General features: G+C 50.9%; 1 protein-coding gene across 1 annotated transcript; it reads left to right on the top strand.

The window, feature by feature from the left end:
• Window positions 1-6,776: 6,776 nt before the first annotated feature.
• On the top strand, window positions 6,777-25,893 carry LOC129785680 (T-cell activation Rho GTPase-activating protein-like; the record flags this gene model as incomplete). The annotated part of the gene is made up of 5 exons (XM_055818982.1): window positions 6,777-6,914; window positions 24,902-24,961; window positions 25,193-25,354; window positions 25,439-25,548; window positions 25,758-25,893. Coding segments are annotated over exons 1-5 (606 nt in total), but the record flags the coding sequence as incomplete, so codon positions are not given.
• Between the last annotated feature and the right edge of the window lie 374 nt (window positions 25,894-26,267).

The raw sequence follows: 26,267 nt of genomic DNA, 5'->3' as shown, positions 1-26,267 counted from the left end.
GCCTCTCAGAGTCGCTGTTAACACTGAAGTCCTTTAACTACAGATACTCTGAGCTACCAGTCCTTAATAGCAGTGTTTCATGTGATGTGTTCCTATCTCTGTGTGCTGCTTTACTCTAGGCTTGATAGCATGTACAGGACTATACAAGTCATTTTACCCTGTGGAGGCTTTTCTTCATCTATTGTCATCATAATCTGACACTTTGATCTTTTTGTCCATGTTCTTCTGCCTCTAGGCTGTGAACAACTTCCACAATGGAACCGGCTACACAACAGGGCTCCATAAGGAGATTCAGCAGCAGCAGCAGCGACAGCCGCCGTCACCGCCTGCACGACCACTTGTGACTGTGACACCTGCTGCTCAGGTGACTGCCACCAAACTTTCTAAATCTTCCTCTCTGTCAGTCAGCGGTCTGTTAAGTTTTATTTCAACATATGCTTTTGAAATACAGTATTTATTAGAGCTTATTTTCCAACTGTTTGCATTTATTCACAAGGGCTTTCCGGTTCCTGTAGCAAGACAACCGGCAGTACCATGTCTTCTGGGCCCCCAAGAGCTAAAAATACCCACACCTGGTGAGTGACCGTAACTTTAGAATTTCTTCTAAAAAAATTATCTTCAGATGAACTGAATGGGATTTATTTCTTTTTCCTCTCCCCACTCCAAAAGGTCATCCGATGAGAGCCAGTGCAGTTCGCTCAGCAGGTGGCAGACCAGGCTGGGGACTGTAAGTATTTCACCGAAATTCAGTCTCTGACGACTTGTAACCTGTTAAACCAGGCTGTAACACCTACATTACTTCTACAGTAGCTGATTTATAATGAAATGCGTATGCACAGATAGCTGTGGAGAATACAAGTGGCAATTCATTTTTAAGTGGCTCAGCTTGAGTTGGCTCTAACAAAGGGGATCTGTGCTTGCAGTAAAACGATTACAAATAAAACTCCAGTATGTGACCCAAAAGTAGACTCTGAAAAAGAAACGCTTTTGGAGGAAACCGTAAGTATATATCAAAATGAAACATAACGACAGGATGAGGTGCAAAGCCACCCTTTCGAATTACTTACTGGCTGGATAGGGCTGAAGAAACTGATTTCCCAATTGAAGTCAGCCTCCAACATTTGATTCTTAATGACTTAGTGATGGAGCAAATTGTTGGAAGAGTCAGTGCTGTTTTTTTATGACCATTTTGAATTTCTTTAGTCTAGTCATCTCAAATAGCCAAGCTGCTTTCTCTCCGTTGGAGAGAGAGGAATCTCTTTTTGCTGTTATTGCCCTACCAGTTAGTTCTTCCTTTTGGTATGTATTTGTTATGGATAGATTATAAGTGTGCATCGTGTTTATAAAATCTTAAAGATAAATCAAAAGAAAACACAGCAATCCGTCCCAGAGATACCTAAAATTCTCAGGTTCAGTAAGCAAGGAAAGAACAGTTCAGGGACAAGACCAGGCCAAACAGATCATCACGAGGCAACAACCTAGGAAGTTTGTGGGGAAGAACTGAAAGGAAGTTGGAGAGAAGCTTGGTTAATATCTGTGCAGTACTTTGAAGCTCGGAAGTGTGAAGTAGGAAGTGTATCGAGGAGTGGCAGAGGAGCCGTGGGCACCTGGCACCTGGGAGATGGGAGTCTCCTTTAAGCATGGGCAGCCTCTGCCCACAGTCACAAAGCTGAATGTAGGGGGAGAAGCCTGAGGCAACTACTTGGGGTGAGGATGTGGAAGGCAAGTGTGAGGATCCAGAAATGAGGGTAGGCTCAAATGGACAGGAAGCTGCCAGAAAAATGCTCAGGTTGAGAACAAGAAGGGCTCGCCACCGTGCTCCCGCTTCATTCACATTCCTCTTTAAAATCAGGGCAGAGTGTGACAGTGACACGCGGGTTTGGGTTTCTCTGGAAGTTCAAATGGAGGACATCCACGTAGCACACGTACCCAGAGGACTCAGGCCCCGACACTGCCATCATCAACAGCAGCCTCTGTACCTGTGCCTCCACCTCCCTTGCATCCTCCCCCACCCCAGGCGCTTCCTTTCCCGCTGGCGGTACCACCACCACCACTACCTCCTCAGTTTCCACCTGGTCAGCCTCCATCTGCTGGGTATACCCCCGCCCCGCTCCAGAATATCCCCCAGCTCCTGCAAACATGTCATCAGCCAACAGCACGGCCAGCGACTCATTCAAATACCCTCCCAGCGACACCAGCACTTTCTTTATAGAATCACAGGGTCATTTAGGTTTAGTTGGAAGAGACCTTTAAGATCATTGAGTCCAGCAGTTAACCTAAACCTACAAAGTCTGCCATGACAGCAGGTCCCTAAGCGCCACCTCTACATTTCTTTTAATACACCCAGGGATGGTGACCCAACCGCTTCCTTGGGCAGCCTGTTCCAACGCTTGACAAACCTTTTGGTGAAGGAATTTTCCCGAATATCCCATCTCAAGCTCCTGTGGCGCAACTTGAGGCCATTTCCTTTCCTCCTATCAATTGTTACCTGGGAAAAAAAGAGACCGACCCCCACCTCACTACAGCTGCCTCTCAGGTAGTTGCAGGGAGCAGTGAGGTCTCCCCTCAGCCTCCTTTTCCCCAGGTTAACCAACCCCAGTTCCCTCAGCTGCTCCTCACAGGACTTGTGCTCCAGAGCCTTCAGCAGCTTTGTTGCTCTTCTCCGGACACGCTGCAGCACCTCAGTGTCTTTCTTGTAGTGAGGGGCCCAAAACCGAACCCAGTGTTGGAGGTGCAGCCTCACCAGGGCTGAGTACAGAGGGACAATCCCTTCCCTGGTCCTGCTGGCCACCGTATTTCAGGCAGAAGCCAGGATGCCGTTGGCCTCCCTTGTCTAGGGAGGAGTTTTACGGGAACAATGGAGGCTTCAAAAGGAGTAAGTGTTTGGCTCCAGGAAGTTGCACGGGTTTGCGCTTTGGTATTTCGTTAGCACCTTGGACTGCAGTTACACTAAAGTGCATCTGGCAGAAGCAAAAATGGCATCGTGTTTTATCCAACAGACCTTTTCATTGCAGATGGTAAATGTGCAAAACTCAAGCAAGACAAATGGAGTTGTAGAACTTTCCCTGAATCCTGGGGGAATTCTAAACTCGTTTTGCTTGACTAGGATGTTCGTGTTTGGCATTACATGCAGTAAACATTTTCTCATCTTGGCCGTGTTTTGTATTTTGGTGTCTGTTTGGAATAAATATCCAACTATAATTGTAATAATGGTCAAACTGATTTTAACAGGGAAGAGAAAAAGCCCAGACCCGAAGTGTTCACAAACACTTCTTCTATGGAATTGGTGGCACGTGAGGAGTTTCAGGAGGAGCGCAGGCATTCATTTCCCAGGTAATTGCGTTGCATGTCCCTAACGGAGAAGCAGATTGTCTAGAAGAATCAGGAGGAGTTCCAGTCCACCTCTCTATCCTGAGGTGGGTTGGATGGTTCAAGGGACGAGCAGTGATGGGAGCTCCACATGTAGGTCACTAGCTCAAAGATGGCAGGGATTACAGGTGACTGATAGTTATAACTGGGCAGCAGTTGAGAAGGAACGGGTGTCTCTTTTGCCAAAGCTTCTCTGTAGTGACATCCTTCGCCTCCTGACAGCCCTGAGGAGGCTAGAAACTGGACAGGTGTGGATTCCTGTGCCTCCGTGCTCTGACTGTAACTGTTACCTCAAAGCACTTTGGAGGAGATACGTGAGAGGAATTGCCTTTGTTGCCTCTGTCGTCTAATCTCGCACAGACGGATTGCAACCTGGACTGCAAACTGGCGCCTTTTGCTCAGATTCTGCTGACATCCTTAAATTTTTCTTACAAATTAAAAGATCAGACTTGCGTAAGGAAATCTTAAGTTGGAGGAGGAATGAACATACGTGGAATAACTCGTGAAGAAAAATCTAAAGATAGCTGCTGTCTTCTGTCCTTAAAAAGCCCTTGGGCAGGAATCTGAAGAGCTCTCTGTAGTAATGCTGTCAGTATCTTTCCCAGAGTAGTGGCATTCCATCAGCTTACTGGAGACTGAGTTTAGAAGCTTTTAGCTAGGATTTTTCTTGAAATGCAGTCACCGGCCTTGGTTGGAGCTAGAGGTATGTGCAGAATTTGGCTACCACTGGCTAGAAGTGGGGCATTTTGCATGCTGTACAAATTGCCAAATACGTAGTGAAGTTAAATAGACTAAGCTGGCATTTTCAAATGGAGCTTTACTGCCTCCAGGCTAAACCCTGCTTTCCTGACAGTTGATACTGCGCTGTAGCCATTGAGACTCACTTGTTTTGCATCTTACGGCAACAAGAGTGATTTGCGCTGCAGGTGGATGCTGGGTAGTGAGACATCTGCATGTCCATGTACCAGCAGAGACCAGTAGACACCCCTGAAATCCATCCATAGCTAGGGCAGTCCATGCGATAGAAGTGAGTGGGAACAGACTTACCCTTCCTGCGTGTTTTTACACTACCACAGCAGCAGCCGTTCTGGCTCGTAAGCAGAAACCTTTACACGCCGCCATGCTCTTCGGTTTGCAGCAGCAGTATATCAGCAGCTGAAAGAAGCTTTGACATAAGCGTATGGAGAGGAAAAAACCCCAAACCCAAACAAATTTGGGAGAAAAAAAAATGGTGTGAGTGACTGTTTTGAATTAACTTCATTCATTTCCTTTGTGTTGCGTTTTGTTTTTTAAGGTCCAGGTCTCCCTATGCCAGTTCTTCTCGCTCTAGAAGTTGGCATACCTACTGCGAGTCAAGATCAGGTCCTTCCCACCCTCGCTGCTGCTCTCAATCATCTAGTCATGCCCCCTCTCATTCCTACCCACGATCACCACCATATCCAAGAAGAGGCAGAGAGAAGAGTTGGGGCTGTCATTCTAGGTCAAGGTCACGTGGTTATCCCCGCTCAAGGTCAAGGTCACATGGCTCTCCCCGCTCGTGCTAGCGGACTCACCCTTTCTCTCGTCTTCCCTTAACTGAACATTTTTGGAAAAAATACTGCAGATACAGAATTTAAATAAAAGCTATTTTATGAAGCATTACAAAAGATGACAGCCAGTGTGCACCGCGCCCGTTGCGACTGGACTGCGCCCTTTTTCCCTCTTGGCACTGGTTCTACCAGAGGAAGCCCCGTCAGACAGAGTGAATAAAAGCCAGTTACAAAAGGAACCATCATTAATACCATGGAGGAGTACAACAAGGACAACACTGCGACACCCCGAGATGTCCCCTCCCTGCGCTGTCCCTGCGGTGCAGGCAGCCAAGTGCCACTCGGCAGAGCCCCAGCATCTCCCCCAGGCTGCCTTGGGACAGGAGGGGACAGCAGGTGGGGACAGCCTGGGGGTGACAAGAGGGGACAGCTGGTAGTAACAGGCCTGGGGGGTGAAGGGAGAGACAGCTGGTGGGGACAGCCTGGTGGGTGACAGGAGGGGACAACTGTTGGGGACAGCCTGGGGGTGACAGGAAGGGTCAGCGGCTGGGGACAGCTTGGGGGTGACAGGAGGGGACAGCAGGCAGTAGCAGCATGGGAGTTGACAGGAGGGGACAGCAGGCCATGACAGCCTGGGGGGTGACAGGAGGGGACAGCAGGCTTTGACAGCCTGGGGGGTGACAGGAGGGGACAGCAGGCCGTGACAGCCTGGGGGTTACAGGAGGGGGACAGCAGGCAGTGGCAGCATGGAGGGTGAGAGGAGGGGACAGCAGGCCGTGACAGCCTGGGGGGTGACAGGAGGGGACAGCAGGCCATGACAGCCTGGGGGGGTGACAGGAGGGGACAGCAGGCCGTGACAGCCTGGGGGTTACAGGAGGGGACAGCAGGCCGTGACAGCCTGAGTGGTGACAGGAGGGGACAGCAGGCCGTGACAGCCTGGGGGTGACAGGAGGGGACAGCAGGCCATGACAGCCTGAGTGGTGACAGGAGGGGACAGCAGGCAGTGGCAGCATGGAGGGTGAGAGGAGGGGACAGCAGGCCGTGACAGCCTGGGGGTTACAGGAGGGGACAGCAAGCCGTGACAGCCTGGGGGGTGACAGGAGGGGACAGCAGGCCGTGACAGCCTGGGGGTTACAGGAGGGGACAGCAAGCCGTGACAGCCTGGGAGGTGACAGGAGGGGACAGCAGGCCGTGACAGCCTGGGGGTTACAGGAGGGGACAGCAGGCCGTGACAGCCTGGGGGGGTGACAGGAGGGGACAGAAAGCCGTGACAGCCTGGGGGGTGACAGGGCACGGGGCGGTGATGTGCCCAGGGCTGCTGGGAGAGCCCCCACAGGCGCAAGGGCTGACAGGTGACGCAGGATGGTGAAGGCCCCAGGGGGTGACAGCAGGGACACCGGAGCCCTGGGGGGTGACAGGGCACGGGGCGGTGACAGGCTGGGGGACAGCAGGGACACCGGCGGCCCAGGCGGGGCTGATGAAGGCCCCTCCCCCAGGGGCGCTGAGTGGCCCCCTGAGCCCCTCTGTCACAATGCGGAGCCGCCTAGGTTGCCATAGCGAGCAGCTTGGCCTGGCAGCGCTGGTGCGAGGAGGGAGCGGAGGCCGAGCCAGGGCCTGTCCCCATCGTCCTCCCACCGGGGCTGCGAGGAGGAGCCGGCGGGCTCAGCCCGCGCTGCTGGCCCCAGCCCCTCGGTGGGCCCCTGACCTGCTGTGGGGGCCGCGAGGCCAGCTGCTGCGTGAGGTGCCATCGCGGAGCGGGCACCGCCTGGCCCCGGCCATGTCGTGTGTCCACTACAAGTTCTCCTCCAGGCTGAACTCCGATGTGGTCACCTTTCACGGCCCCCCACATCTCCCCTGCGCGACCTCAGGCGCCAGATCATGGGCCGCGAGAGGCTGAAGGCGACCCACTGCGACCTGCAGGTCACCAACGCCCAGACCATGGAAGGTGCGTGGGGGCGGCGGGCGCGGGGACCGGGGACCGGCCGGCTGGCGATGGCGCAGGCGGCCAGTGAGGCGGTTGGGCCACGGCCGGCAGCGGTGACTTGTGCTGGGGCCTCAGAGCTGCTCTTCCGTGGTTGTGCGCTGGCAGCTGCCGTCAGGGCTGTGTGCGCAGCCAGGCACAGCAGCGTACGGGGCCCGTGTGCGACACCGCGCGTGGAAGAGGTTTGGTTTCTGGGAACCCTTCTAGGTAAAACGATAAGGGAATGTGGGACAATGCCTTGTCATCACAGACCTGCCAGATTTCTTTGAAAGCCGGCAGAGAAGGCTGAACGTGATAGAAAAGGAGTGGGTGGCTAATTTAAAGGGGAAAAAAAAGTGGGTTTGGTGACTGAAATTTGTCTTCAGCTACTTTTACTCCACCGCATTGGAAAAGCGGTGCTTGGCTGCCGCAGAAACTGCTCAGTAGCAACGTTTTGGATCAAGAGTGTATCTGTGAGTGAGAATCTATGCAGACCCTGGAAAGCCATCTTGTAGACGAGTGTTCTGTCTAAAGTATACTTGGCATTTCTTGCTAATACAGCTTCTTTGCTGCACCATGCTACACATTCATTCAGATGCTATTGAGCATCATTTCTTCATTTCTTTCAAACGGTGCATTTTTGTCGTGGTACTGCGTGTTAAACGGTGTCAGGGCAGTACTGAAGTTTTATGGCAGACCAGTTATGGTGAATATACCTAGAAATGTTCTTAGAGAAACCCTAAGTTCTTTTGAATCTGAGAAATGGTGCTTGATTCTCAGAGACGGTAATGGTTTTGCATTACTGAGTGTGCTGTTTCAGTTTGGTAATCTACCGTCTGGCAAAGCTTGCATGTGATTAAAGACTTTGGAATATGACTTGTCAGAAATACAAAGACTTGGAAACCATCTCCATTCCTTAAACATTCAAATTTTATCGGTTGGGGTTTTTTTTTCTTTTTTCCTGTGGTTCTGTGACATTCCCACAACAGTCTTGTCGTTACAATGTGTACTCATAGGATTTTTTCCTCTCCCTGTTTGATGTATTAAAACTTAAACAGAATAACATGCCTGCTGCGGTAACTGTAACTTTGGCTCCAGCCTTTCAAGTGGTTGGACCTAAACACGCTGTTTACCTACAGATAGGTAAAGCAGGTTCAGGAGAGTATCTGTGAGCAGACTTAACAGCACGGTGTTAGGGGTCTTGGGGGTGTTACGGGATCGCGTGTCATATACAGCAGTAGAGACAGACATGCAGGTAGAGGCAGACGTACAGGTTGTGACACAGATGCTTACTGGAACTTTTGTAAGGGTGTTTTCCCCGTGAAAATGCAAAAATCCCCCAGCGGTTGTCAGAGCAAAGCTAAGGAATACATTTCGGTGTCATTTATGTGTATGCCAGATTTTGGGGTTTTATACATAACCGTGACTTTCCGTTTTTATTGAACAGCATCTACGTGCTTAAAGTCACCTTCAGAAGATGAAGGAAAGAACTAGGCCTGGATGTCCTGCCTAAAGGGGGTTCTTGGAGATCCTCCCTGTGGAGATATGGTAGTGGGTTTTATAACTTTGTGCAGGAGTCCTGACTAAATGGTGACGTGATCTTGGAAAGACCCTTCAGTGAACCTTGAGTGAAGATGGCCAACTTGTTCAGAGTTTTCCGAGCCGCGTGATCACGGAAATCTCGTAATAGAAGCAATGCTAATAGAAGCTAAAAGTAAACGGGATTTTACACATCACTGGGGGGAAAAAAAAGAGATGGTGGACTCTTTTTGAAGATGGTGGGAAGGCAAAATGGATGGTTGGGATGTGTTTTAAAAGGTGGGAGGCGGGGTGGGGGTGTCCTCTTCCGTGCTCGCTATTATAGAGACATGTTCTAGGGTTTTGTAAGCTAACAGGAGCAAAAGCAATGAAAGTTAGATCAGGAAAGAGCCTCATGTTTTAGCAGACTCTGCTTTAGTGACTTTAGAGACCATTTTGCTGTTGGCATTGAAACGATTCAAAACAAATGGAAAAGATTTTGCTGCTTGTGTTTGACTATCAGACCTGAAGATTTCTGGAAAGGTACCGTGAGTGTGTGGACATGATAAAAGCATGACGCTGTGTGTAAAATGTTGCTTTTCTATCCGTAAAGGGTTCCCTGAAGTGCTATGTCATGACATATTAATATCACTCTTACGAACTGACTGATGCTTTCTCTGTATTGATGTTGTTTTCAGAATACACAGATGACAATGCCCTGATTCCAAGGCACTCATCGGTAACTGTTAGGAGAGTCCCTGTTAGAGGAGTTAAAGCTACCGGCAAGACAGACCTTGGGTAAGTAGCCCTAACGCGTTGTGTTCTTTGGGAGGGGTTTCAGTGCGTTCACCTTCTTTGTGGCTGTTGGTTTACGGAGGCATTCCGGTTGTCTCTTTCTTGTTAAAGCTGCTGTTAAATTGTGTTGTGACAGGGCAGATTTGAATGTATCTGTCCCAAAGCAGACTTAGATTTTTCAGCCCGCTGGGACGTGGCATTCAAAGTCCAACAGTGGTAGCTGTTCAGACGTTTGAATTGGGTTTGTTCTTGGGGTTGGCTTTTCTGAGAGTCAAGTTCTCCATCCTGTTTCCTCTATGCAGAGAGATTCCTTATTTCATGCTTTTGCGTGTATTGCTTTTAGAGTAAACGGAGAGACACATTGCAGTGTGAACTGGTAATTGGTTCCCATCTGCCAGCAGTCCGAGTCCCAGTGTTTGACTGCTTCCTTTGTTTGGGGGCGGGGGGGGCAGGGTATTCTTACACCCCAGAGGGGTGGGGGTGGCGGGGCTGCATGCTGTCTCCAGAGGAAAGACTGAGAGTGGCCAGCTGGCAAACCGTGCAAACAAGAAGTTTCATTCTTAAGTGATTCCTATTAGTTTCCTAAAGACAATGCCTGTGTCGGGCAAGAGAAAAAGAGCAACGTCCTAAAGCGTATTGCCTTTTGTGCCAGGACGGTGAAGGAGCAGTTGATCTTTTCCAAACCTGAAGCTCAGAAAGCAGTTGGGCACATTCCCAAATGTTGGTAGTTACCTTTCTAAGTTTGATTTCACCCTAAGCTGCTCTCTGTGCTCCAGGTATTACTGCTGTATTCCTCAGATTTATGGAGGACAGAGAATCTGATTACAATTGCAGATATTCAAATGTAAGCCTGACTACAGCATTGTTGCTGTCATCGATGTATTCGTCCAGTCCAGTTCTGTATCAGCTGCGTCAGCATGGTTTGAATGGTCATGTTTTCCAGCCTTCTTCAAGACAGACCTCTCCTCCACCATTAGTAGATATTATTGACTTGTGGTTATGCCGTGTCTTTCTAATGTTAGTTCTCAATAAATAAAGTATACTGGCGAGTTTCAGCGTGTCTCTAAGACTTATCTCTAAGACTTAACCTTGAGACATAGCCATAAGTCTTAACCTAAAGACCTAACCTTAAGACTTAACCCTAAGACTCAACCCTAAGACCTAATGGGTAGAAGCTCCTGATCTGGCTCCGGTCAATCTGGGATCATCACTGGGAACCACGGAACTTGGCCAGCACAAGGTCTGTGAGGTAGCAGGTTAAATGAGGCAGAGGAGAAGCCCACCACTCTGATGAGCTGGGTTCTTGGCACCAAGGTACCTCTGTGACATTTTCACTGTGCTGCAGTGTAAAGACGGCCTGTGATTTTCAAAAACTGAAGATCAGTCTTTAAAATGCAATTCCTTGGACAATAATAACATTGTGTCAGGTAAATACATACACCCCTCACCAACGGAGTTTTGGTTTTTTTCTTTGTACCTTTGCTGCTTCTGCAGAAGCCAGTAGTGCAGAGGGCTGAGGGTACAGCTACACAGAGTGGCTTCTGTTCTGTGAGCTCTAACTAGACGTGCAATGGACAGCCATTAAGATTGGGAAAGCTCACAAAAAGCTTAAAAACAGATAAACCACAACATTTCTTTCTTTTTTATAGAACTCCTTAGACTACTCCTTTTTTTATAAAAATGAGAAATCAGGGGTTAGTCATGCTTTGTATGCTATCTAAAGGCTTTAATCAGCAGTGCCTCCCCTGTCCATGCAGAGGAGGTCATGTCCATCTTTTTTCAGATTTTCTGTAGCTGGAAGAAGTGTTTTTGCCAGCCACCACAGACAAGTTTTCCTAAAAGGCATAATCTGTCCATTTAAGTGTTCCTTCAGCCTGATAATGATTTAAAAACTGTGCCTGCTGGTCTGAACCTGGATTTCATGTTCTAGTTCCCTCCTAACCAAATAAATAGAATGTTCTTTGCTGTAGATGCCCCATTGCAACGGGGTCTTCAGGAAGGGATTCTGCATCCAGCCCATCATAAATAATCACGCAGAATTCCAGAGAATATTTTAAGACCAACACGCTCTGCACTGATATACGTCTTCACCACTGTCATCTACAGTGGTGAAGATGACAATGAGGAGTACAATGAAGAGGAAGAGAACTGTAAACAGTTTTTTTCTCTTTTTTTGCAAGGAAGAAGAATGAGGGGCTTTTCAACTCTTGCAATGCACTGCGTGAACGATTTCTTAGAAAGAGCATTACAATTCTAGGAAAGACTTGTCAACAAGTTTTTTGAAATAGTTTCCTAATCTTCAAAATATTGGAGCTGGTAGTCACCAGCTGTGGCTGACGCACCATTTTCTGACTCCTGTGAAGTGCCTAACTGTCTGTTTCCATAGTGGTATCATTCCCATACCTCCTTTTCCTTAAATAGAGTTTAAAATGGGGTCCACAAATCAGATGATGCGGTCCACAATTCAGATGGCCATCAAAGAGTCTTCAAAATTTCTCAAAATTCAGGTACTTCTTTTCTGGGAAACATACTCTTTGCGACTTTAACAGAACGTGTATGTGTATGTATGTGTAGGTATTTACAAAGAGGCATTTTGTAAAACATTAGTTAAAACGTTGACTGTCTCTCACTTAGAGGTGAGAGATTCCGGGGGAAGGAATGGATTGCACATTCCCAGCGAGTGAAAGCGAGAGAACACCCTGCTCCCGCGCGTTCCCTCCGTAAATGCCTGTGCTAGTTCTCAGGCGGCCCCCAAGCTGCTTTTCACATCCCCCCTGCCCTTCAGGCTGGCTGGCAGGGCTGCCGGTTAGCGCTCCCTCACCGCCTTTCAGGCTGAGCACGCCTGTCAACAAGACAAACAGGAGGGCTTTGCTAACCTTAGTATCCTCAGCGGAGACGGGGAAGGAGCACTCGCGTCACCAGCTCTGCTGGCAGGCATCACAGGACAGCAGGTCTGCGCAGAGGTTTTGTGTCGAGCCCTCCCTGGGGACACGTTGATCCCAAAGGTTTCCTTTTGGGTGTCAAAGGGCGATTGTTTTGAAAAGGAGTGCTGAGGATGGTTTTGGAATGATTTAAGATCAACAAAGAGCAGCTTCTGAGTACGTGTTGGACCTGCAGTTCCACTGCACTTGGCAATAGCTGCTGTTAAGGACTCCTTTTCCTGGCCAGGAGCAGAGCTTGTGGGCAGACAAAAGCCAACAGAAAATCCAGTACCAACAGAAAATTCTTAAATCCCTTGCTAAGGGATTATCAAAAGCTTGATTCCTTTTAGTGCTTCTGGGTCTGAAGCTGAATTTCAGCAAGCAAAAGCATCTGCCACAACTCTTAAGTTGTGTGTCCTTTTAATGCTGCAAAACATAACTAATGCTACTTGCATGCATCCCAGTTAAATGTACCGTGGCTAGCTTCTTCAACCAGTCTGGAGCTTAAAGGCCAGCTTCAAAATGCTGGTGGTGTGCTTTTTTCTACACATAGCTTCAGTCCGCTTGGAAGAAAACCGGATTGGTTAAACAAGTCTTTATGTAAGGTACAAAGAGAGCCTATTTGTAGCCTAACATGAGTGTCAAATAATCAGTACCTGTTAAACAGACTGACAACCTGGCTGAAGACAATGCTACCAAAGAGGATAAGGTACAGGCTATGATGGTACAGTCTTGCTGTGAATACAACCCAGTCAAGGAAGTGTCAGGTATGTTCCTTGAAGGTTATGGGAACATTGTAGAGATGTTTGTTTTAAGAAGAGAGATGCATGCATACCTTTTCCTTTTTTTTTTTTTCTTTTTCAAAAAACTTCTAGTTACATGAAAGACCCCTGGGATCCACCTCCACCATAGTACATTTGCTTTCGTTTTGGAAAACCTGGCCACCATAAGGTTAAGTCTTAGGTTGAAGTCTCATTGTTGAGACCTAGGCATAAGTCTTGGAGCTAAGTCTTAATGTTAGAGTCTTAGGGTTAAGTCCTAAGTTTAAGTCTCAGGGTTAATTCTTAAGTTTAAGCCTTACGGATTGAGTCCTAGGGTTAAGTCTTAAGTTTAAGTCTTAAGTTTAGGTCTAGGGGTTAAGCCTTAGGGTCGAGTCTTGGGGATAAGTCTCAGGGTTATGTCTTAGAGTTAAGTCTCAGTGTTAAGTCTTATGGATAAGACTTAGGGTTAATTTGTAGGGTTAAGTTTTAGTGTTAAGCCTTAGGGTTAGATCTTATTGTTAAGCCTTAAGGTTAATTCTTAGGGTTAAGTCTCAGGGTTAAGATTTAGGGTTAAGTCTTAAAGGTTAAATCTCACGGTTAAGTCTCAAGGTTAATTCTTAAGGTTAAATCTTATGGTTAAGTCTTAGGGTTAAGTATTAAGGTTAAAACTTAAGGTTAAATCTTAGGGTTAAGTTTAGGGTTAAGTCTTAGGGATAACTGTTAGGGTTAAGTCTTAGGGCTAAGTCTTAGGGTTAACTATTAGGGTTAAGACACAGGGTTAAGTCCCATGGTTATATCTTAGTGTTAAGTCTTAGGGTTAAATCTTACCTTTAAGTCTCAGGGTTAAGTCTTAAGGTTAAATCTTAATTTAAGTCTTAGTGTAAAGTCTCAGGGTTGAGTCTTAAGGTTAAGTCATAAGGTTAAATCTTAAGGTTAAGTCTTTGGTTTAAGTTTTACGGTTAAGTCATAGGGTTAAGTCTTATACTTTAAATCTCACGGTTAATTCTCAAGGTTAACTTATAAGGTTAAGTGTTAGGGTTAATTCTTGTAGTTAAGTCTGGGGATAAGTCTAAGGGTTAAGTCTCAAGGTTAAGTCAGGTTTAAGTCTCAGTGTTAAGTCTTAGGTTTAAGTTTTAGGGTTAAATATTAAGGTGAAGTCTTAAAGGTAAGTGTTAGTGTTAAGTCTAAGGGTTAAGTCTTAAGGTTAAGTTTTAAATTTAACTCTTAAGGTTAAGTCTTAAGGTTAAATCTTAAGGTTAAGTCTTAGGGTTAAGTCTCAGGGTTAAGTCTTAAGGTTAAATCTTTAAGGTTAACTATTCAGGTTAATACTTACGGTTAAATCTTAAGGTAAAATCTTAAGGACAAGTTTTAGGGTTAAATCTTAGGGTTAACTCTCAGAGTTAAGACTTAACATTAAGTCTTAAGTTTGAGCCTTATGAATAAGTCTTAGGGCTAAGTCTGAACGGTGAGCCTTAGGGTTAAGTCTTAGGGTTCAGTATTAAGATTAAGTCTGAAGGTTAAGTCTTAGGGTTCACTCTTATGGTTCAGTCTTAGGGTTAAGTCTGAAGGCAAAATCCTAAAGGTTAAATCTCAGGGTTAAGTTTTGCGGTTAAGTCATAGGATTACATCTTATGGTAAAGTCTCACGGTTAACTCTTAAGGTTAAGTTTTAGGATTAAGTCTTAGGGATAAGTCTTAGGGTTAAGTCTCAGAGTTAAGTCTCAAGGATAAGTTCCAGGGTTATGTCTTAGGGTTAAATCTCAGGGTTAAGTCTTAAGATTAAGTCCTAGGCTTAAGTCTTAAGTTTATGTCTTAAGGTTAAGTCTTGGGTTAAGTCATAGGGTTCAGACGTAGGGTTGAGTCTTAAGTTTCATCCTTTAAGGTTAACCCTTCACCTTAATTCTTAAGGTTAAATCTTAAGGTTAAGTTTTAGGGTTAAGTCTTAGGGTTAGTTCTCAGGCTTAAGTCTTAAAGTTAAGTCTTAAGGTTGAGCCATAAGTATAAATCATAGGGTTAAGTCTTAAGGTTAAGTCTATAGGGTTAAGTCTATAGTGTATATCTTATGGATTGAGACTCAGGGTTAAGTCTTTAGGTTAAGTCTTAAGGTTAAGTCTTATGGATGAGTCTTAGGGTTAAGTCAAAAGTTTAATTCTTAAGTTTAAGTGTTAGGGTTAACTCTTAGAGTTAAGTCTTGGGGATAAGTCTTAGGGTTAAGTCTTAAAGTTAAGTCTTAAGGTTGAGTCCTAGGGTTAAAACTTAATGTTAAGTCTTGGGTTCAGTATTAGGGTTAAGTTTTATGGTTAAGTCTTAGGGTTAAGTAGTCTTAAAGGTTATATCTCAGGGTTAAGTCTTAGGGTTAAGTTTTAAGGTTAGATCTTAGGGTTAAATCTTAGGATAGAGCCTTAAGGTTGAGTCTTAAGGTTAAATCTTAAAGATAAGTCTTAGGGTTAATTCTCAGGGTTAAGTCTAAACGTTATATCTTTAAGTTTGAGCCTTAAGGTTAGGTCTTAGGGTTAAATCTTAGGTTTAAGTCTTAAAGGTTGAGTCTTAGGGTTAAGTCTTAGGCATATAGTCTTAGGTCTCAGTCTTAAGGTTAAGTCTTAAATTAAAGTCTTAAGGTTACGTCCTAGGGTTAAGTCTTAGGGTTAAGTCTTAGGGTAAAGTCTTAACATTAAGTTTTAAATTTAAGTCTTAAGGTTAAGTCTCAGGGTTAAGTCTTAGGTTAATACTTAGTGGTAAGTCTTAGGGTTATGTTTTAAGGTTAAGTCTTAGGGTGAAGTCTCGGTGTTGAGTCTTAGGGTTAAGTCCTAAATTTAAGTCTTAGGGTTAAGACTTAAGGTTAAGTCTTAAGGTTGAGTCTTAGGGTTAAGTCTTAGGGTTACTATTATTACCGGGAACAGAGGTGTATTTCTCAAGTTCTTGCAACTTAGTCTTCTGCAAGATTGATCGATAGATAGATAGTCAGACGGACAGAAAAATTACGCAATAGCTGCCGTAAATGGTTCAGAGATTTGTTTCCATCAGGGTAGGGCGCAGAACTTCCTACAGTGGTTATCTACTTCCTCATGCGGCCAAGAACTCCATCGTGTTTGCCATCACTGCTACCAGTTGCTCTGTTCCTTGCTTCTTTGGGCAACTTTGGAGCCTTTGCTGTGGAAACAGGCTGGTGTGATGAAATTTAGCACATAGGAATACTTCATGGTTTGCTGGCTCTTCAGCAGGGGTTTCCTTCCTCCACTCCCTGCCCAGCTCCACCCCTGTTCTCTTCATTCCTCTGTCCCTCTCCTGTCCCTCTCCTGCCACCACACCGCCCCATCTCACCCCCCTCTGCTGCTCGAAATATTAAGGGAACTAGACCTGTATTGAAAAAAGTGGGGTTTCTCTTTCCTCTCCTGAGGATTTACCACCCAGAGCAGGCTCAGGTTCTGATCCTGCCAACTGCTCCCCAGCGCCTGGATGCTTGCTCTGGGAAACAAGGACAGCTGCTATACTTCTTTTGCAGGCACAATCTTTGTTTAAATTCTAGTTGAAATGAAATAAAGAGCTGTCATCAGTCCCACCTGTGGCACAGAGAGACACCTGTGTTTCATGCACATGTCTGCACAGAAACACACACAGAGGGAAAAAAGCCCAGAACCGCTTTGTGCAAGGAAGTACGTAAACTCTCCCTATCAGCATTGCTTCTTTGAGCAACTGAATTGTTCTACAGTCAACTGACAAGCCGACACGCTGCCCATCAAATGAGAACCAGAATGTATGCCATTTGCAAGATGGGGCAGCAATAAGCTTTCGACCACTTTCCAGCAAGATCATGTCAAGCAAGGTGGTGTACTCATGGATTTTCTCCTCTGCAAAGCCATGAAGAAAACATGAACCGCAGTCCCCAAAGGCAAAGGAGCAAACTGAGGGAGAGCAGCTCATCGGTGCCTTTCAGAGCTTCAGCAGTCTGGAGAAATGGGAAAAAACCCCATACAAAGAGAAACAGCAGCCAAGAAGCACTTTTATAAAATGCATATTGGGGCCTGTTCCAGACCTCAGAATGACTTTCAATATTGCTTTGCATGACTATTAGACCAAGGCCTAAAGTGGAGTGATAGCTTCTGCTTGCCGGGGCATGAGAAGATCACTCAAATGAGCGACACAGTAACAAGTAAACACCAAAGGCAACAGCGGAGCTTACCATTTCCCTCCACTGGCGACCAGCTGTGCAGTAAACCAGCTTAACCAGCCTCCCTAAGGATGGCTCTAAAGTCGCTGAAAAGGAAAAAAAGAAGGTAAGTTCCTAGCCTGGAATGCAAAGGCACCATCTTGGCTCCCAGGCAGGTGGCACTGATGGCCCAGCAGGGTCATGTCCCCACGTTCCAGGAAAGATAAAAAAAGTGCAGGACGTGTTTGTGGGGTGGGTTTGATGCATCCTTTCCGTTTGGTGAAAGCCTGAGGAAGGATGTACCCCACGGTGGGACTGGTGGCACTTTAGACCTGAGGTTAAAAAAGTGCTGCACATCAGTGACACTGCCCAAGCTGCTTTCACCACCAAACAATAAAAGATTTGCTTTCTGCAGTATGGTGGGAATGATGCCATAAAGTCGGTCATGGAGAGAAACCCTCTAAGCCTTGCTTGCAAGTTTCAGAAGGCAGGCATTCTTTATGGCAGTGCTGGGAGCACGGGGGAATGTTTCCTCTGAGCGTGCTCACCCAGTTACTCGAGGGCACGCACTACGGACAGCAGAGCACTTGCACACTCATAGCGCATTACACATGCATTTTCAGTCAGGCACGGGATGGGTTACAAGTTTCTTGCTTTAATACAAATGAGCACACACCCTCAGACAGCACTGCTGAGGTTTTTTACTAGCTCCCCGTGCTCCCCAAGCGGGGCCTTGCCCTCTCTCGGGGGGGTATCTGAGTCAGAGGTCGCGATCTCCCCCCACAACAATTACCTCTGCCCGACTTCCAACCAACATTCTGCGGATCGCAGCACTCTATCGGCTTGTCTCCTCCTGTGGCCACAACGTCCTCACCCAGAGGCTCTTTCTGCATCACTGAAGAGAACGGAGATCTTTTCCCCATCCATTCTTTGTTCCCCATCCTTCCCAAGGCTGACTCCCTGCATGAGAGGTCCCTTAATTTGTCACTTCTAACAGCTTTAGAGAGTCAGCTTGGCCTAACCTTTGTGCGCAGGTGTGTTTAACGTAGAGCTAAACACCAAATCAGTGTGGTAACTGGGGAGCTCAGACATCTTGTCCCTTTGCCGAGCCAGCAGCCTTCCCTTAACAGAATCCCTGGACATAAACGTATATACAGTGGAATCTATACGGTGGCATCAAACGTCCGCCCAGACACCACATCCGTCCCTAAAATCCTTCCCCCCAAACAACCCTGAAAGACTTCCCTTGACCCCCTCCTCCACCCTGGCTGTTCCTGAAATCATCCCCCACCTCCACCTCCCCGCCCTGTCCCTAAAACCTTTTCCCCCAGACCCTGGTCCAGCCCTCCCCCACCCTCGGCCCGTCCCTAAAATCCTTCCCCCAACCCCCCGGTTCTTCCCTAAAGGCCTCCATTAACCCCCCGTCCGTCCCTAAAACCCTTCCCCCAGGCCCCCCAATCTGTTCTCTAAATAACACACACACCCTCAACCCCCCCCACGCCCCCACCCCCGGTGTATCAATACACACACACCCACCTCCCCCCAACCCCCACCCCCCCCACACCCACTCCCACAAACACACATCCTTGCCCCACCCCCACACACCCCGCTCCATCCCTAAACACCTTCATCCATTCCCACCCGTCCGTCCCTAAACCCCTTCCCCCCGCCCCCTCCCCTGCCCCCGTCCCTCTGTCCCTGGCACGGCCCAACTGCCCAGCACCACCAGACCACTCTGCCCCAAACACCGTAAGGCAATGGTTCCCACCTGCCAATAGCAAGTCGAGGAACATTTTTTTCTTCTTAAATAGAGAGAGTTTTACTTCACACGATGCCGACTACGCCAAATTATGTTTTGCTGACTGACTGGATACACAGCAAAGCTGAACTCTACATCAAATATAATCAAATCTATCAAATCTATCAAATGATGGAATATATCAAAGGCAGTTTCTTATATTACAATAAAAGAAAATAGCATGCAATATGATAAAAGGAACCAGTAGCAGTTACTGTGAGCAATATGATAAAAGAGCAACAGAAGCGAAGCATCCAATTGTTATTCCAAAGTGTTAACATGCCTAAGGAAAGGAGACATCACCAATTCCCACCCCAATTCCCTTCGGCTGGGAGCCCCCTTGCAGCTGGTGCCAGGAGTCTCTCGGGAACTGGGAAATTCCCCTGGAGAGGGTTCCAGGCAGGAATTCTCTTGCTGTTTCTCACCCTGCCCTGGCAGCCATGTGAGGCACAGCGCAAGGGTTCTGCTCCCTGCTTTCTGTGGTGAGAAAACTGACCTCTCACATTTGCAATCATGCAGAGCCGAAAAAACCCTCACTATTGGTAAGTGCAGCACAGTTCCCCTGGAGAAGATGCCAGAAAGGAATTCTCTTGCTGCTTCTCACCCTGCCCGGGCAGCCATGTGAGGCACAGCACAAATGTTCTGCTCCCTAATTTCTGTGGTGAGAAAATTAACCCCTCACATTTTCAATCATACAGAGCCAAAAAAAGCCTCACCTTGACAAGTGCAGCACGGCTCCCCTGGAGAAGTGACAGGAAGGAATTCTCTTGCTGTTTCTCACCCTGCCCTGGCAGCCATGTGAGGCACAGCACAAAAGTGCTGCTCCCTGCTTTCTAAAGTTAGCAAAATTGACCGTTCACAGTTGTACTCATGTTGAGACAAGACTTTCTTACTCAAAAGCAAAACCCAAGAAACCACGTACCCGTGGGAACCCCCTTGTCCTTCCGTGTGGCTGGTGACTTCCCATGGCTCTTCCACAAGGCAGGACAGATAACCACGAATTTGGAAGCCCACGTTAGTTCAAGTACACTTAGTCCTCTGACAGTCACTACTTATGGGCCAGCGGTCCTCTCACCCCTCCACAGATCTGCCTGTTAGTCCTCTAGCAGTCATTCCCCATGGAGGGACCACAAGTCCTCCACATCTACCTACCAACTCACCAGAAATGAGTCAGACCACGCCAGAAGTGACACTGCCTGACCTGCAGGAGATCTATTAGGCCAGTAACGATGGTTTCAAGACAGAAAAGCCCACCACCATCCACCAGCACAGCAGAAAAACAACCAGAAGAAACATCATACACAAACCAAAGGCACCCATCCAAACCCCACAAAGGCAAAATAGCTGAAAAAAGGCACTCTCCGCAAAAAAACCCCACCACACAGATCACAAGATAAGATAAAAATGCCATAACCCCAGGAACACAGGGCCAACAAACACAGATTCTGTCCATAACAGTAACACACTTTGACACTAACTCGCTTGACCTCTGACATACTTGACCTTGTTGCCCCCAAACCACAGCACATCGTAGCCCTAAGGCAACACAAAACGGAGCACAAAGTCCCTGAAGATCTCCGCCAGGGCAAAAGCAAAGCACAGAGCCACACAGGAGGGGGGGTTGGAAGGGACCCGTGGAGGTCCTCTGGGCCAAGCCCTCTGCTCCAGCACGCTCGCCTCGAGCAGGTTGCTGAGAACTGTGTGCCCTTGGCCTTTGAAGATCCCCAAGGACAGAGACTGCACAACCTCCTTGGGCAACCTCTGCCAGCATTTGATCGCCCCAAGGGGGAAAATTTGCCATTTCTATCTCTCCTTTCACTGTACCGCATTCCAGAACAGCCATGAGTTGACAAGCTCAGGCTTGAAACCAAGTGCTGTGGCTGGCCTGAAATTCTGTCCCCCTTTTTTTCATCCACTAGTAGCTAAAGGAGGACAAAGAAGGATTTCTTTCAAAGGAGAACTTCTCTTTTCCTCTGTCCTTCTTCTCTACCAGTGATCTGGATTCTGAGTGCTGTGCCACTGTCCTAATGGCTGGGATAGGGATACTTCTTGTAGGACAGGGAGGAGGTGACAGTGGAGATGATCAGGCTGGGGAAGCTGAAGGAAAACGCAAGCAACTGGAGTTGCCTGGAGCAAGAGTGGCCAGCTTCCGAGCTAGGTCACCTCGTGTCCTCAGCTCCCATGCAGGAGCTGAACCAACACATGGACTGCAAAGCAGTGTGACCCATAGAAAAAAGTTTGCTTGGCTCGGGATCGCCCAGGGGCATTTAACTGCAATTCCGCCCTTGTCAGCAGGAAGGAAACATGCCCTGCAAGCACACACTGAGGCACGACACCTTGCCCGGGGCTAAAGGGTACCTCAGGAGACCTACATGGGACCCCCCAGCACCTGGATTGCTGGCTGGAGGATGCGTAGGTCAAAGGACCCTGATGGGAGCCCTGCAGGCTCTCATGCATTGGACCAACGGGCACCTTCCCTTGTCATACAGAGCATCCTCTCGGATGCTCTGGACAGTTTCTGGTAGATCTCTGGAGAAGAGCTTCTCCCCAGGCCTCTCCCATGGGCTTGCTCACCCCCGGAGCCCTTCCCAAGCACAGCCCCAGCAGGTGGATGCAGCCGGCGTTGCAGGGAAGAACAAGCAGCAGGCACCACAGTCAGCACTGCGGGAAAGCTGGGACCCCAGACACCCACCCAGGCTCTCCAATCCCAGCCTGGCCCACAAGAGTGCCTTTATCTCCCTTTCCCAGAAGTGCTGAATTCCCCTTCCAGCATTAGCCACTGGACCCACGCTGCTTCTTGCTGCAGTGTACAACAGCCACAAGAGAATTTGCTAGATGTCTCTGATTTCCTGCATTTTTCCTGAACAGGGCGGGTGTGTAACTCTCTGAATCACTTCTATTTGAAGCAAGGCATTGCTTAGGGTCAACAGTGAAACGAGACACGGGCCATCAAAAGCTGACTACTTTTCCCCTTCTTTGCCATGGTCACGGCCTACCCCACAGACTCGCCCCTGGCCGTGTCGGCCACCGGCTGGGTGAAGGTCATGGCTAACCGGGCAGGGGCTCCTGTGTGGCGCTCATCCAGCCCTGATTGCCAAGGGTGAAGCCTTAGCACCCAGGTGGAATAAAGCCTTCCCAAGCAAGGGTGGTGCTCCAGGGGCACCACAATTCCTGCCGAAGCTCACCACACATTTCATTTCCCTGTGGCGCCTGGCAGGACACGAGCGGCTCTTGACTGCTGCTAGTCCCCCCGTCTTTTGGTAAAAATGGAAGTTTTTCCTCCTGCTGGGCCTGCTCCAGTTCCAGCGCCTTGGGGCCTGAGGCCTGGCACGGCCTGTGTGCCAGAGGCCTTCCGACCGCTAGGCCGGCCTCCACCAAGAGGAGTCTGCCTCAGGCCACAACGGTCACCTCTAGGAAAAACGGCTTCTTTTATCGAGCAGGGCCCTGCCCAAACCCCAGGGCAAAGCGCTGGCCGCAGGCGCAGGGAGGTGGCCCTTGCCCCCTGCCCTGTCCTGCGCGGGGCTCCCCGGGGCGAGGCAGGCCCGGCCATACTGGAGAGGGCCCCAGCCCCGCCCCGCAGGCCCCGCCCACTTTCCGTTGGGCTCAGACCGTTGGTCACGGGGAGCCCACGGCCACCACAGGCAGCAGGGCAGAGCCGTGCTGGCACGCAGCGGCGCTGGCAGGAGGCAGCCTCTGGCCCAGCAGCGCTGCCACAGCACCAGCACCCCGCTTCCCAGCCTCGCCGTCGCCGGCTGGGCCCCCTCCTCGCTGCACGGCCAGGGCCCTCCTCTCCCGGGCAGGATGGGCCAGGCCAGCTGCTGCTGCGGCTCCAGGTGGGCTCCCCCCGGGCTCGGGGACACGCGGGCACAGCTGGGCCACGCAGCACTGGCGTTGCTCATGCCCGCCGCTCTCTGCTCTGCAGGGAGGCTCTCAGCGACGCCGAGCCGGTGCTGAGCGCGGACGTGCGGCTGACCCGGGGCCGCAAGAGGAGCGAGAGGCGCCTGCTCCTCCTCCACGAGGAACTGGTGGTCGCCAAGTTGCGGTAAGACCCTCAGAGCCCAGATCCTTGCCCCCAGCCCCGGCCCAGGGACACCCTGGCACCAGCCCCAGGCCCCGGCCCCTCGGTGCTGGAGGCACCAATGTCCGTCCCAAGGGCAGGTGGGGGACAGGGCTCTGCGCGTGGGGACCCAGCCCAAGGAGCCCCCCTCCAGCTCAGTGCCCGCCTCTGCTCTCTGCAGACATGGCACCAGCCTGCGCCCACAGCTCCGCCTGGCGCTGGACCAGCTGTGGGTGCTCAGCAGCGGGAAGGAGGCTGCGGGGCAGGAGGGACAGGAGGAGGAGGAAGGCACCGATGAGGACAGCACCTCTGTCATCCTCGCCTGGCCCACCGGCTCCTGCATCGCCACTTTTGGGTGAGTCGTGGTCGGGCAGCAGAGGTTCCCAGCCGTGCCCACGCCATCCCATGAACACAGGCCTCTGCCTTGCGTGCAGAGCTGGGCAGGGAGCAGGCAGCCCGGTGGAAGGGAGGGAGGGATGTGGGATGTTTCCCCATCCTGCATCCCCTGGTCACCTTTTGGTCCCCAGAAGGGAAGGGCAAATGCAGCCGCTCAGGCAGGACAGAGCGACCCAGGGCTTGGACAGCGCCTCTGTCCTGCCCCACAGCACAGGGCTGTGCAGGCACCCACCTTTGCCCAGGGCTGGGGGCAGCAGGGCCTGACGCTCTCTCTCCTCTCTATCTGCAGATCCCAGGCACTGAAGGAGCTGTGGGTGGCCACGCTGCTGGGGTAAGCCGGGGGGATGCTCCAGGAGAAGCTGGATGGACGGGGGAACACAGCCCCCAGCTGGGGAAGGTGCCCCCGTGGCTGCGAGCAGCTCTCGGGCACAGCTGCCTGACAAGAGACAAGAGACGGCTTGGGGCTCACCCAGCTCTCTCCCTCTCCCTTCCCGGTGCACAGGACACGAGAAGGACGCACGGGAGCCCGCGTCACCCATCTGACATCCATCAAGCTCCTGGAGAGGGAGCTGAGCCGCCGCCACGCCGTGAGTATCTCTCTGCTCTGGGCCCTGTCCCCAAGCACTGCTCCTACAGCCGAGCAGCAGAGCCATGGCTGCTCACCTTCTTCCCCTCCTTCTCTCCTGCCCAGTGGAGGACACTGCGCGCCAGGAGCCTGGAGAGGCTGATGGAGGCACAGGCAGAGGTGAGAATGGCTGCCTTGCACCTGCCTCTGGCTGCGCCGGGATGCGCAGGGACTGGGGTGAGCTTGTGCGGGAGGGACAGAGGGTCTGATGGTGCCACTCAGGGAGCAGAGAGTTTTGGGAAGCCAGCAGCACGCCAGCACGTTCTGACTGGTGACACTGGGAGGAACCCTGCCACATGGGGAAGAGAGCCCGGGAGGGCAGAGGGTCCCAGCTCTGCCGCGCTCAGGCTGCTGGTGGCCCTTTCTGCTGCGGGGCTGCTCTCCAAGCACAGCCCGATTCTTGGTTCTTGCAGGCTCATCCCAAGCAAGGGCCTGCGACGGCCCCATCTGCAAACGCAGGGGGACTTTGCCCCGCACCAGGTGAGTTTGGGAAAGCAAGGCAACCTCCTGCAATGCTGTGCTCACTTGTCCCCGAGTGTCGCCATGCAGGTTGGGCAGCCCACGGAAGGATGTCACCTGGACGGACAAGGACAACTGCTGGGCAGTGCCTGCTGGATATGCTTCTGCGGGGACACGGAGCCTCTGCTGCTGCCCGCAGCTTGCAGGAGGGCAGGGCGAAGGCTGGCACAGGCTGACCCCGTGGCACGATGGCTCTCAAGAGCCTCTAAGTCAACACCTCCGAGCCACAGCCGCGGTTCCAGCTGCTGCCTCCCTGCCCATCCTGCCGCACCACACAGCACCGTGCTGCCGGCAGGGCAGCGCAGGGCAGGGCAGGCGCTGGGACCGCTGGGCTGGGGTCTCCATTGGTGGTGTCTTACTCTGTTTTCCTCTGCAGCAGGAGGGAGCAGCAGCGGGAGCAGCACCAGCAGGAGGAGGATGGGGCTGCCCTGGCCCTTCGCCCTGCGGCGCACCCCGGCCGCTGCCCAGGCGCCAGGGCAGGCGGGCTCCAGCTGCAGCAGGGCGCTCTTTGGGCAGCCCCTGGCAGCCCTCTGTGGGGAGGACAACACGCTGCCCCGGCCCATCCAGGTAAGCCAGCCTGGACAGACGGGGTCCCCAGCCCTCCCTCCGGCTGCTCTGGAGAGGGCCTGCGTGTCCCCAGCAGCTGCGGGGACAGGGCACTGGGCTCTGCACCCCCAGAACCTGCTTCTGGTCCCAGACCCTTTGTGGCGCTTAGGCAACCACGTCTGGGGCAGAGCTCTGGTCCTTGCCACCGCTTGGTTCTTCAGCCAAGCAAGTGGCCTCCTGCCTCTCCTGCAGGAGCTGCTGGCTGTCCTGCGCCAGCAAGGACCAGCAACGGAGGGGATATTCCGCAGAGCTGCCGGTGGGACAGAGCTTCGGCAGCTGCGCGAGGCCCTGGACCGCGGCAAGGACATCGACGTAGGAAGCCAGCCTGCGCTGCTGCTGGCCGTCATCTTGAAGGTGAGCACTTCTGACGTGCAGCTGGAGGAGCTCCTGGCTGGCCTGCAGCGTTCAAAGGCTCACCTGCAGCCCTTGGCATTGCAGGACTTCCTGCGAAGCATCCCCACCAAGCTCCTCGTCGTCGACCTCTACGAGGACTGGATGGCAGCCATGGAGAGGGCCAGCAAGCAGGCCAAGGTGGAGGAGCTGAAAGCGTAAGTGTGGGCAGCAGCCTGCCTGGTGAGCAGGGACCGGGAGAGTTCTGGGACCTGCCTGCAAAGGCACGGGCTCCTCAGAAAGCTGTCTTTTCGGGCAGCTGCAAAGCTGTGCAACACGGCCGCTGGCTCCCACCCGCCTGGGGCCAGCTGCGGGGACGGCTGTGGGCACCCTCTGCTTCATCAGCCTTGTCTTCCTCTTCCCTCAGGGTGGCTGACAAGTTGCCTGCGGCCAACCTCCTCCTCCTGAAGCGGCTGATGGCCCTGCTGCAGCACATCGGCCACAACGCAGCCACCAGCAGAATGAGCTGCAGCAACCTGGCCATCTGCGTCGGGCCCAACCTGCTGAGCCCACCCAACGAGGACCTGCTCCCGCTGCAGGCCATGCTGGCGGTGACCGAGAAGGTACGCCCTACCCAGCAGCCAGTGCTGCCTTCCCGGCCCATCGGAGCTTGGCTGTTGCGAGGTCCCTGGCTGCCTCCTCCCTTGGGCCAGTGCTGGTGGGCTGGGTGCCTGGAAGAGCAACCCCCAGCCGCAGCCGCCTGCGCAGGCGAAGGGTCAGCAGTGGGAAAGGCTGCTTGACACGTCTGCAGGCACCTGGCTTGAGACCAAGGCTTTCATGTCTGCAGGTGAACGTGCTGGTGGAGTTCCTCATTGAAAACTGCGGGGACATCTTTGGGGAGGAGGTGGCCGGCCTCTCCCCTCCATCAGCCGAGGAG

Source organism: Falco peregrinus, chromosome 14 (assembly GCF_023634155.1).
Source record: "Falco peregrinus isolate bFalPer1 chromosome 14, bFalPer1.pri, whole genome shotgun sequence".
Lineage (NCBI taxonomy): Eukaryota > Metazoa > Chordata > Aves > Falconiformes > Falconidae > Falco > Falco peregrinus.
Note: the sequence above shows the minus strand (reverse complement) of the source record. Positions and strands in the feature narration are given on the sequence as shown.